This window comes from Eriocheir sinensis, chromosome 7 (genome assembly GCF_024679095.1).
Source record: "Eriocheir sinensis breed Jianghai 21 chromosome 7, ASM2467909v1, whole genome shotgun sequence".
Classification (NCBI taxonomy): Eukaryota; Metazoa; Arthropoda; class Malacostraca; order Decapoda; family Varunidae; genus Eriocheir; species Eriocheir sinensis.
In genome coordinates, this window is record NC_066515.1 from 12,494,533 (window position 1) to 12,507,694 (window position 13,162).

At 44.2% G+C, this 13,162-nt stretch overlaps 1 protein-coding gene across 4 annotated transcripts; it reads right to left on the reverse strand.

The window, feature by feature from the left end:
- Positions 1-1,277: 1,277 nt before the first annotated feature.
- On the reverse strand, positions 1,278-7,884 carry LOC126992586 (zinc finger protein OZF-like). Of its 4 annotated transcripts, none has more exons than XM_050851416.1 (3): positions 5,490-7,884; positions 4,388-5,301; positions 1,278-3,306 (listed from the first exon to the last, which is right to left on the reverse strand). In XM_050851416.1, exon 1 carries the CDS (start codon positions 7,113-7,115, stop codon positions 5,754-5,756), a length of 1,362 nt encoding a protein of 453 aa, XP_050707373.1. In that variant the 5' UTR covers positions 7,116-7,884; the 3' UTR covers positions 1,278-3,306; positions 4,388-5,301; positions 5,490-5,753. The 4 variants fall into 4 exon arrangements, with proteins under 4 accessions (XP_050707373.1, XP_050707363.1, XP_050707371.1 ...); XM_050851406.1 differs by having other exon boundaries at positions 5,391-7,884; XM_050851414.1 differs by having other exon boundaries at positions 1,278-3,302; positions 4,388-7,884.
- Positions 7,885-13,162: the final 5,278 nt, after the last annotated feature.

Here is a 13,162-nt window from a genome sequence, read left to right on the forward strand (position 1 = left end):
GGTGGCAACCCTAAAATATCTCTATCCTGCCATGACTGAGAGCTGCTGTTTCCTGCTGGTGAAGGTAGAAGAAAGGGGGATGAACATTATGCCACATACTGTACACATATTTTAAGGACTTGACAATCAGTTTTATGGACTGGTTTTGTGATTCACCAAAAAATGCCATCACTACAGTTTTAAAATACGAAATCTTATCTGCTTAACCATTCAGAAAGCAAAACACAGAACAAATGCCGTTTCATATTTTAATTAAGGAAAGGGTGGCCACCCGACTCTCAGTCCGTGCTATACACTCACAGAGATAACACCCGCGTGCTCGTGTCCGATTACATAAATTTTGTGCTCTGGTGTGTGATCTTTGTGTTTACAGCATTGCAGTGTGCATTCTTTGTGGTTTAACAATGTCCCCCAGAAAGATGGTTAAAAGGGATGGTGCTGCAAAGAAGAAAACAGGAACGGCGGATACCATGCCCGCAACAGGAACGGGGTGCCAGCCTCGGCGGCTTGTATGCCCTCCTGGACGTGACTGACTCCCGTTTGCCCTCCATTTCGGACGATACGTCGGGTTAGCTTCATATTGATGGTGGAGCGTAGTTCTGGTGCCTCGAGAATAGGGAAACTGCAGCTTCTGAACACCAGTGCAAAGCCTACACCTCGAGCACAGTTAGCAGTTGTGGGAGTTTCCGTAACAACCACAACATATTGATTTGTGTTTTATATTATTCATCATTGCTATTTATTTGTAAAATTACTTTTATTCTAGATAAATTAACATGTAAAATGATTTTTAAATAAATATTTTGGGAGATATGGGCGATTAACCCCTTCACTCCAACGACGCGACGTCGGGTGTCCGACGTCATCGTATGGAAAGGGTTAGTCCTCTTCTAAAACTCGTAATCATATTCCATTTCCACTTCATCCTTTTCTAAACTTCTTAAGAGGAAATGGAAGAGGATTAAGAGAAATTTAGAGGAGGATTGAGAGGTTTAGAAGAGGATTAATCTTCCATTTCCTCTTGACCCTTTCCATACTATGACACCGACATCTGCGTCACGGATGGAAAGAGTTAATGGGATTCACATTCATTTCAATGGGGAAATTCGTTTTGGTTTATGAGTGTTTTGGTTTGCAACAATATTCCGGAACAAATTAAACTCATAAACTGAGGTATGACTGTTAAATATAATATTTATCATTGCTATTTGTCAGTAAAATTACTTTTATTCTGAATAAAATAACATGTAAAATGATTTTATGTTAATTTTGGGGAAATAGGATGCATTAATGAGATTCTCATTAATCTAGATGGGGAAAATTGTTTTGGTTTATGAGTGTTTTGATCTGTGAGCAAAATTCTGCAGCGAATTAATCTCATAAACCGAGGCATGACTGTAGTTGTTATGGAGGGACTCATAGTCCAAACACAATAACAGCAGGTGTTAGCAAACCTATGAAAAAAGATTCAAACATGAAGAATTATCTAATAAACAGCATCCTAATATACAAGTACAACACCACCAACACCTATCCATCCCATCTCTCTCTCTCTCTCTTCCAGTACAGATCAACACCACCACCACCACCACCACCATCTACCCCTTCTGCGGTAAGCGTTCCTTTCAAGACATGTCCAATCTCTGCCGCCACATTTGGACACACACGAGAAAGCGGCGATTCAGGTGCCCGCACTGCCCTCACTTGGCCACACGTCAGGAGGAAACACAGAGTGGTGGGGTCTAGTTGGTAGAGGAGGAGGAGAAAGACTGTGGGTTATGTTGTGGCGAGTGGGAGAAGGGAAAGAGGAGGAGGAGGAGGAGGAGGAGGAGGAGGAGGAGGAGGACGAGTAAGTTACGGGGAAGAATGAATGTGTGAGGTAAGATGATGGGGGAAGAGGAGGAGGAGACTGAGGTTAGTGTGGTGTCAAGTTGGGAAAGGGAAAGAGGATGCAGCTAATGAGAAAGAAGAAGAGGAGGAGGAATTACAAGAATCAGGAATAACAGGCTTTAAAATGTCACAATAGGAGAAAGAAAAGGAGGATAAGAAGGGATATATAATAATAGAGTTACATTCCATAAGAGGAAGGGAGGGAGGAGTGGAAGAAAGCAAGTGGAGGGAGGGAGGAAAGTGGACTAACAATGAGATAAAACAAAACAAAAAGTAATATAAATGAGGCGACTATTGAGAATGGAGGAGGAGGAGGAGGAAACAGAAAAAGTTAACAAAAATAAATGAAAATATTAAAGAGCCTTTAAGTGGAGGAAGAGGAGGAGGAGGAGGAGCAAAGGAGGAGGAAGAGGGAGGAAGAAATGAAATAGATGGAAAGTTAGCCAATGGGAAAAACAATATTAAAGACTCTACCATCGAGAAAGGTGTGTGGAAGAGGATGAAGAGGAAGAGGAAGAAGCAGAGGAGGAGGAAAAGAAGGGAAGATAACCAAACATAACAAAATACTAACTCCAGGAACTTTATCTCCGTACAAAACACAAAGAAATGTTATGTGCTGTGTGTGTGTGTGTGTGTGTGTGTGTGTGTGTGTGTGTATGTGTGTAAGATGGGAGGGAAGAGGGGGCAGGCTGAGGGAGGGGGAAGCCCTGTGTAAACACACTGCTGCTTTACCTACGGCTAGGTACTTGAAATGTCAACTCATTACTTAACCAAGTATTACTAATAGCATTGGCCTGGTCGTAAGTTGTAAGCCATAGCTCAGTGAGTACCTGTAGTTTATGTGAGAGGCAGAAGCATCTCAGAATACCGACTACAACTGCACCAACAAGACTCTTAGTACCAAACGCCTTTCCTCCACCTTGACGAGGGCAAAGACACGGATCACAGAGGAAGGGGTGGCAAGTCTTAAGTGTTCATTTTTTATTCAAGCAGCCTAACAAGTGTCACTAGCTCCGGTCACAAAGAATGGCGTATCCACGCCACTTGTAAACAAAACACAAAATGTTGAAGTTCATGGCAAGATCAAAAGGTTCAAGTTCAGGATCAGATCAAAAGGTTTAAGTCACTCTTCCTTCAGTGCAAAAGAATGCACTACACCACACTACACTTCACTGCTCTACACTGCACCAACTCCATACAGACTTACATGTCACTACAACACTTAGGAATCTTTGGCGTGGCGCTGTGTCTACGATAACCCGGCCAGCCCAACACAGACAATATGTACACTGGGGGCTGGCAGCTGTGGCTCTGCTCCCCGATGGCTGCTGGGTTACTGATGCCGGTGGGGGCACACTGCAGCATTGCCCGGTGTGCCTTCCTCTCCTCCAGCCTCTCACGCCTGAAGAACCCTTTCTGTGACGAGGGGAGGCTGTGTTAGTATGTGTGTTTGTTACAACTGATGCAGCTGGACCTAAAATTTCTGCATGGCGAGGGGAGACTTTGTTGATATATTACTTATGATGCAGCTGGCCCTGAAACTTTGGCGTGGAGAGGGGAGACTTTGTTAATGTTTCTTTGCAAAACTAAAGACACTATCCCAATCTTTGCAAAACTAAACACTATCCCAATCTTTGCAAAACTAAAGACACTATCCTAATCTTTGCAAAACTAAACACTATCCCAATCTTCACATAACTAGACACTATCCCAATCTTTGCAAAACTAAAGACTATCCCAATCTTCACAAAACTAGACACTATCCCAATCTTTGCAAAACACAGACACAGTCCTAGTAATCCTGTTCATCCCTAGCCAGCAGGAAAGGATGCTGCTGATTGGCTAGTGGTGGGCGGAGTGTCTCAGGTCTCCTCCAGCCAACAACTCGTGTAGGTTCGTAAACTGTTCATGTTTCTTTGAACAGGTCACCTGTTGCACGAGAGGGAAATTTTGTTGGCATCTTTGAATCAAGCAGTGACTGTACAACTACAACACAATTTCCAAAACTAGATAGGGTAAAAAATAAAGTAATTGTGGTGAATACAACCAAGAAAATGTCATGTACTGTCTGTACCACTTGTTACAAAGCCTTCACTGGCTCCTCTTATACTGCACTCTTTATACGTAAAAGCAGAAAGCACAGTCTTATGCAGGAGGATTGCAGGTACAAAAAAATGTTTTCTTCCAAAATTGATTCCATAATTAATGCAAATAATGATGATAAGTAGTAAGTGGTATAAACATAAAATGTTATTTACTGAACTTGACACCCTAATTACTTTATTTTTTACCCTATCTAGTTTTGGAAATTGTGTTACAGTTGTAGTCACTGCTTAATCCAACCATGTCAACAAAACTTGCTTCTCTCATGTAACAGGTGACCCATGGAAAGATATATGAACAGTTTCTGAACCTACGTGAGATGTGGGTGGAGGAGACCTGAGACACTCCACCCGCCAACAACTGGAACCTGCAAGATGACTAGTCTCAAACTTACGTGAAGAACGTCAGGAAACTGTACTGCCACGGCCACTCAAGTCAGTCCCGGCGGGAACAGGGGGCGAGGGAGGCACAGGCCAGCACACCCTGCCTCCGACAGTGTGCACCAGCGACAACCTTCCTCTTGTTGCCACCGCTGTCGCCTTGTATCACTTCACAGGCCATCTGCTTCTGTCTGTCAGCATGGTGGCAGCAGGGGGAAGAGAGGCACAGGCCGGCACACCCTGCCTCTGACAGTGTGCTGCAGCGACAACCTTCCTCTTGTTGCCACCTCTGTCGCCTTCTATCACTTCACGGGCCATCTGCTTCTCTCTCGGTCCTTTCTCAGCATGGAGGCAGCAGGGGAGAGGGAGGCACAGGTCAGTACACCCTGCCAACAACAAGGTCAGAGAGAGTTGAGGTGAGACTGTTGCTGTGGGATCCAAGTATTGCCTTGGCAGTGACACTTCTGGCATGTTGATGTTCCTTCCACTTAATATTCATCTTTTCCAATGTTTCTTTTTTTTTTTTTCAATTTTCATTAAATAACAACTTTCCTGGCCAATTCCAGACGTCCTTGCATGGTTACAAGCATTCAGAGCTGTTCATTCCTTCATTTAACTTTTTCACCTCTTATTGGGGACAGCCCAAGGGAGAGGGATGCAGTGCCATTGTCAAGCAGCCCAGTGCGTGCCAGGGCAAGCCCATCCCACCAACAGCTGCCCGGGGAGAGGCGCAAACTGTTGCCCCTCTGATCAGCAGCCTGGGCCCCTGACCGCCAGACTACTGCAGCCCCTCCACACTGGCTGACCTTCCAAAACACAAGACACATTTTGAGGCTCGTCTTGGGACTCTTCTAAGGCAGGGCAGTACAATGGTGAGAGAGGTGCTGGAAGCACTTGCCTCTGTGGTGCTCTTGGGTGAGGCACACAACTGTAAGGCATTGATTCTTTTGTTACAGCAATTGTTTATAAATACATATTCCAGCTGTTGTAGTGTTATGTGACATTCCCTAACCCTACCTTGCAGAGGAGCAAGTAGTTCATGTAGGTGTGAGCCTCAATTGTTTATAAATACATATTCCAGCTGTTGTAGTGTTATGTGACATTCCCTTGCCCCACCTTGCAGAGGAGCAAGTAGTTCATGTAGGTGTGAGCCTCAATTGGGCTCCATGCCCAGTGCAGCTGCCACAGCTGTGGAAAGTCAGCCATTAGTATTTCCCCTTCCACTTCTTCGTGTGGCTCCTCTCCTTCCATCACTTCACAGGCAAACCTTTCTTCTTTATCTTACATGATCACTTTTACCTCTCCCTTTCTTGCCTTTCCCTGTCAGGCTCAGCTGCTGCTAACAACCTGCTTAATATAACTACTGTAGGTAGACACAGTTCAGAAGTGGGTCTTCATGTGCCTGGCAATGTCACGCTTCAGGTTAAAGAGCTTTCCACACACATCACACTTGAACTCCCTAAGGCCATAGTGCCTGAAGATGTGTTCATTAAGCCTAAACTTCAATCTGAATCTTTTCCCGCACTCTTCACACTCATGACTTTTTACACCAGTGTGTGTCAGGGTGTGTTTATCAAGGCGAGCCTTCAGGCCGAATTGTTTCCCACATTCCTTACATTCATAGTTCTTTACACCAGTGTGTGTAAGAGTGTGTGTATTAAGGGTACCCTTCTGGCTGAATTGTTTCCCACATTCCTTACATTCATAGTTCTTTATACCAGTGTGTGTAAGGGTGTGTGTATTAAGGGAACTCTTCTGGGTGAATTGTTTCCCACATTCGTTACATTCATAGTTCTTTACACCAGTGTGTGTAAGGGTGTGTTTATTAAGGTGACTCTTCAGGCTGAATTGTTTCCCACATTCCTTACATTCATAGTTCTTTACACCAGTGTGTGTAAGGGTGTGTGTTTTAAGGGTACCCTTCTGGCTGAATTGCTTCCCACATTCCTTACATTCATAGTTCTTTACACCACTGTGTGTAAGAGTGTGTGTATTAAGGGCACTCTTTTGGCTGAAATGTTTCCCACATTCCTTACATTCATGGTTCTTTACACCAGTGTGTGCAAGGGTGTGTGATTTAAGGGAACTCTTCTTGGTGAACTGTTTCCCACATTCCTTACATTCATAGTTCTTTACACCAGTGTGTGTAAGGGTGTGTGTATTAAGGGTACTCTTCAGGCCGAATTGTTTCCCACATTCCTTACATTCATAGTTCTTTACACCAGTGTGTGTAAGAGTGTGTGTATTAAGGGTACCCTTCTGGCTGAATTGTTTCCCACATTCCTTACATTCATAGTTCTTTACACCAGTGTGTGTAAGAGTGTGTGTATTAAGGGCACTCTTCTGGCTGAAATGTTTCCCACATTCCTTACATTCATAGTTCTTTACACCAGTGTGTGTAAGGGTGTGTCTATTGAGGTGACTCTTCTGGCTGAATTGTTTCCCACAGTCCTTACATTCATAGTTCTTTACACCAGTGTGTGTAAGAGTGTGTGTATTAAGGGCACTCTTCTGGCTGAATTGTTTCCCACATTCCTTACATTCATAGTTCTTTACACCAGTGTGTGTAAGGGTGTGATATCTAATGCCTGACCTTGAGGTGAATCCTTTTCCACACTCCAGACACACTAACTTCCTCTCTCCTTTGTTGCTGGAGTTGCCAGCAGCAAGTTGCTTTGCCTGATGACCAGTGACTCTCCTGCCCCCTACAGCAGTCTGCTCCTGCTTGTCCGGGCCACTCATGCTGCTGTCTAGCCCCGAAGGAGAGGCGTCCCCGACCTGTGCGGCGGCTCAGTGTGTTGTATTGTCCTCGTTCTCTTTTGTCCACACCTGAAGGAAGCCGTTGTTGCTGTGCTGGGCTCGGTCGTCAGTGCGGTGAACAGGAAGTGTAGTAGTAGTAGCTGAGTAACCAGGTGAGTAGTCACAGTCATAGTAGCAGTAACGGCAGCAGGCAGTTTGGGGACAAGGATTTTTTTTCTTCAGTGTTATGCGTGTTATGCACCTTCTTTGGTGCCCTGCGCATTATTGTCCAGATCCAGATTCAAGGCACTGGTTAGGCCATGGACCACAGCCTCTTCTTCTTCTTCAGTGTTTCAGGGGCTGGTTAGGCCATGGACCACGGCCTCTTCTTCAGTGTTTCAGGGGGCTGGTTAGGCCATTCACCACGGCCTCTTCTTCAGTGTTTCATGGGACTGGTTAGGCCATTCACCACGGGCTCTAAAGCCCAAACACACACTCGGCGGGGGCGCCTCGGCGGGTGTTGTTCTTGCTCTTGCTCTTGCTATACAGGTGACCCGTTGGAGAGTCATTCTTCACATCGGCACCTGTAAAAATAAAAACAAAACAAGCAGTATCCATTACAGATCTTCCAATTCCCTATTTCTTGCACACCACATATTTTCCAGAAAACTCTTCATGGCTTCTACAATTCTCTCATTTGCTTCATCACTCAGTCCCAGCAGCAGCAGCATCCATACCCTCTCAGTTCTTGCAATCCTCCCATTCATATCCCAGCCCATCTGTTGTTCTCCCGGCAGTGTTGCCAACTGAGGGTTTATAATTTCGCTACACGAGCCTCATACTCGCTAGAGTAGTAGAAAAAGAAGTAAATGGCATATGGTTACTGCATGTTTGGGTATTTCATTCATATGTTACTACAATTCCCACAGTTAAAAATAAACTGTTCCAGCGTTTCCCATGTCCACAAAACCATTTGGTATCCTTTGCTATATGTTTTCCCTTCCAGTTTGGCTCTATAATTTCTATGACGTCGGCTCTTGCTTTATAGCATCTTCCATTTGACACAAAACCCGGAACCAGGTTCGGGGATAAACCCAGACCCAGGTCCGGGTTTTCGCGCCGTAAATGGAACACCGAACAAACGAAAACAACAGTACACAAGTTTTGGACAAAAAGAAAAAAAAGAATGAAAGAAAAAGGAAAACAATAGACCCAGACAGTAGACACATCAGGGAGTGCCGTTACAAAGGCAAAACTCCCGACCGACTACTACTACTACTGGAACGCATTTAGGCAGATATGTAAACAAACATTCTTCCTCTTCTTCTTTTGACCTGTCCTCCTCCTCTCGGGCGTCTCTCCTGTTTATTCACACACTTTTCCTTTCAATTGTGCTGTATAGCTTAATTTTTCTTCACTGCAATACACTATCACACTTTACTTTTCAGTTTGTTGCTGGAATAACTTACTGACATTGCTTATCCGTGCACTTATTCAAGCATTTGTGCCCTTTTTTCCCAGCACTGCATCTCCATCCAACACGTACCGTGTGATGGCCCCGTTGTCCTCCTCCAGCCTCTTAGCCCACTCCTCCCTGGTGCTACTAATAACTCCCCTCTCTGCCTCTCATAGTTGCTGCATTCTACTATTAGGTGTTCCACCGATTCTTTCTCCCCTGTCCTACAGCTACAGTTCTGGTTTCCCCCTTCCCTATTCCTGCCATTTAGCTGCGGGGTTCTCGTTCTTGCTTTAAACATCAGCTTGCTCCCCCAGTCTACTCCCTCTAGCTTCTGTGTCTTGCTGTACCATCTTAATGTCGACTCTTTTACTCTAAAATTCATAGGCCCAGCCTAGGCAGATAGCACACCACCCGTTCATCTTCCCTTTTTTACAACAAAGAAGGCAGCTCCAGGGCACAAAAACAGAAAACAATAATAAAAAAAGCCCACCACTCGCTGCTCCGAAAAAATAATTAAAAGAGGTGGCCGGAAGAAAGATCAGTTTCGGGAGGAGAGGTGTCCTGGTACCCTATCAGGCTGATGGATAAATGGGTTTTCTGGGAAAGCAAACTCTTTTAACTTAGACATTAGATACTTGCCTGTGTCCCAGGGTAATAGGTTCTCACTTGACACAGGCTTAAGGGCCAGAGACAAATAAGCGCTGATGAACAACACACTTGTGAGACCAACACTAGCATGTTGTTCCACGGTGTGGGATCCTTGCACACACACACAAACATTTATAAGTTAGCACTAATCAACACCAAGGTGGCTCGGTTCATTATAAACAATGAACTTGAACACCAGGCATCATAACACAGATCAAACAACAGATTAATATGTAATCTCTTCACATGTGCAGACAAGCACACTTAAAATTCTGTACAAGATCACATACACTTACATTGACATTGACCCACACACATACTTACGCAAACAGTCAGCGTACTCGTAACACACTCAGCCAAAAATACCAAACATATCACACAAACACTGACACATGTACGGACTCATACTTTCCACGTACCACACGTGACTGGAACAGCCTCCCCCTACAGACTTTAGACTGCGGTACAATAGACTCATTCAGAAAACAAATACACACTCACTTGTCACAACACACCAAGACTAACTAGTAGTACACCTATTCATTTCCCTTCCCTACACACTCGGCACCCCAGTTCCCCCAGCAGCCAACACAAATATCCGTGTTATGCACCTGTACTGGTGCCCTGTGCATTACTTATCAAGATCAAGACAACACACAGCTTATCAGATGCCTCCAACCTTACCTAATGATAACACTGCTGAACTATAACTCTCTCATTCACTCAGCACAAACAGGGTCATGAAAATCAAGATCAATTCTATCCTCCGGCATAAGAAAATAAAGCAAAACAACTGTACAAATGCATTTATTTAACTAATAAAAACATTGAGCACAATTATCAACAGGTACAAAAATTAAGAACATAAGAACATAGGGAAACTGCAAGAGGTCGGGTGGCCTTCACAGGGCAGCTCCAGAATCCCCCCCACTACTCACACTGGGTGAGGTGTAGTTACAGGGATTACAGGTAGAGGCTTGATCCTCGTTATACCGGCGGTACCAAGGCACGCATCCAGCACCCCGTCACCTTACTGCACCCACACCTCACTGCCACCTGTCGTCCTCGTCCATGTAGCTATCCAGTCTACTCTTAAAACAAGCTATCGTCCCTGCACTAACTATGTGATTGCTGAGTCTATTCTATTCCCCCACCACCCTATTACTTGCCTATATCTCCTAAATCTATACTTTTCTAATTTAAATCCTTTACTGCGTATTCTATCCTGCTGGCTAATTATCAATACTTTACTTATATCGCCTTTGTTGTAACCCTTGACCCATTTGAATACTTCTATCAGATCTCCCCGCACTCTTCATCTCTGTAGTGAATGTAAGTTTAGATGTTTCAGCCTATTTTGATATGGGAGGTTCCTCAGCCCCTGAATCATCTTGGTCATCCTCCTCTGAACTGATTCTAGCAAGTTGATGTCCATTCTGTAGTGTGGGCACCAAAACTGGACAGCATAATCTAAGTGTGGCCTAACTAACGCTAAATAGAGTCTGAGGATGACCTCTGCACTCCTGTTGGTTACTGTCCTGTTAATAAAGCCTAATACCCTGTTAGCCCTATTCCTCGCACTAATACATTGCTTCCTTAGTTTTAGGTCATAGTTCACTAACACTCCCAAATCCCTTTCACACTCAGACCTGCCTATCGCTGTGGAGTCTATACTATACCCGTGTAATGGGTTGCGTGTTCCTACACTAAGTACGCTACACTTGGTGATGTTAAAATTCATCTGCCATTTCTCTGACCAAGCTGACAGATTGTTGAGATCCTCCTGCAGTGCTCTAGCATCCTCCTCTGCCCTAATAGTGCGTCCTATTTTGGTGTCATCTGCAAATTTACCTATGTCACTAGTTATCCCATTGTCTATGTCATTGATGTAGATAATGAATAGAAGCGGGCCTAAAACTGAACCTTGAGGAACCCCACTGGTAACATTACCCCATTCGGATTTTTTACCGTTAATGGTAACCCTCTGTTTCCTGTCGCTAATCCACGGCTTAATCCAATCAAATACCTTCCCTCTTATCCCATGAGCCCTGACTTTATTTAACAGTCTCTGGTGAGGTACCTTATTGAAGGCCTTACTAAAATCAAGATAAACCACATCATAGCTCTCATCATTGTCAGCTGCCTCGTATACTCTATTGTAAAAGGATATAAGATTAGTGAGGCACGACTTTCCTTTAGTAAACCCATGCTGTGAGTTGTGAATTAAACTATGTCTGTCTATATGGTCCCTAATACTATCAGCTATTATTGACTCAATCATTTTACCTATAACTGACGTCAAACTAATCGGCCTATAGTTCTCCATAGAAGATTTGTCTCCCTTCTTAAATATTGGAATAACGTGTGCCTGCCTCCATGAAACAGGCACCACCCCTGGGTTTTTTTTCTTATTACACAGATTAATCAAGAAAGAAACTGAATTTCAAGACATTGCTGGGTTCCCAGGTGTGATTGGGGACATTGATGGAACACGTTGACACGAAATTAAAAAATACACGAAACTATTAATAATGATTATCATAACTGGGTACATGTTAACTTTACAGTTTTGACTCACTCTAAGATCAGAAGAAACTAATAATGACACCTACAGAGTTTGTGACTTGAGCAAGTTGATAAATCCTGCCAGGAGGTACTCAGGATGAAAGGGGGTCCTGCATGGAGACTTGTCCGGAGGGACCCTCGGACTTGGCGTTGTAGGGTGGGTGAGGTGACACACACCCCAGCATATGCCACCTTTGATAGATGACTGTATATTGATAATCCAAATTGGATACTTTCTACAACAATTGAAATACTATTCATGCCTTCAAATTATACCTCGGCAACAAAAATATGATGGAATATAATTTTAAACAAAACTCGTCATTTAGGAAACTTAACCTATTTGGACCTATAGCCGCATTATTAGTTATCTTGTACTTATCTTGAACCCGCGACCAGCATGACGGGAGAGCCACGGTAAATCTCAAGAATTACCACTCCACCCCCTCCACCACCCCAGCCCCCCCTACCCCCCAAGACAAACCTGGGGACCTGTGGGGAACCAGGGTATTGGGGGGGGGGGGGGAGCCCATATATCTGGAAAATGGCCTTCCAAAATTTCCCTAAAAAAATCCCTAAATCAGGAAAAATTCACAAGTCTCGAAAGTAAGGAAAGTCCCTAACGCATACTCTTGTAGTCTATTCCAATATGACCTAGCATTCAATCTGTTGACAAGTGTCAGGCGTTTCATCAGATGGTGGGCATACTGCCAACCCCCCCCCCCCCATCCCCCCACCGCCGCCCTCCCAATCCGTCCGGCGGCGCGTAAGTTTTGACGGGCCACGCCACATGTCAGATATATTTAAACTACTCCAGCTGAACTTTACGACCTGCGCGCACTGACTTAGGAACTAGTTTGTAGGGTGCACTGCAAGGCAGGTATGAGGCTCAGTCTGTGTATAGAGGCGGTTGTGAAACAATAACAATGGACTTAGAAAATCTGAGCCACCTAACTCTTTAATTAAAGAGGCTTGCCCCCCTGGCCCCTCCCCAAGGTAAAACGTATACGAAAATGCATTATAATAATAATTCTTTCACATGCTAAATTAATACGAATATTGGTTTGGAGTGGTTATTCTTAAGTTTTGCCCAATTGATTACTATTTAAATATAATATTGAATTGTTACTGCTTCTTCGTCTCATCAACTCTCTTCCTCATACTGATAGTCTTCTACCTCTGAACTTCCGTCGCGATGTTGCCTCTCTTTCTATCTTCTATCGATATTTCCACGCTGACTGCTCTTCTGAACTTGCTAACTGCATGCCTCCCCCCCTCCCGCGGCCCCGCTGCACACGACTTTCTACTCATGCTCATCTCTATACTGTCCAAACCCCTTATGCAAGAGTTAACCAGCATCTTCACTCTTTCATCCCTC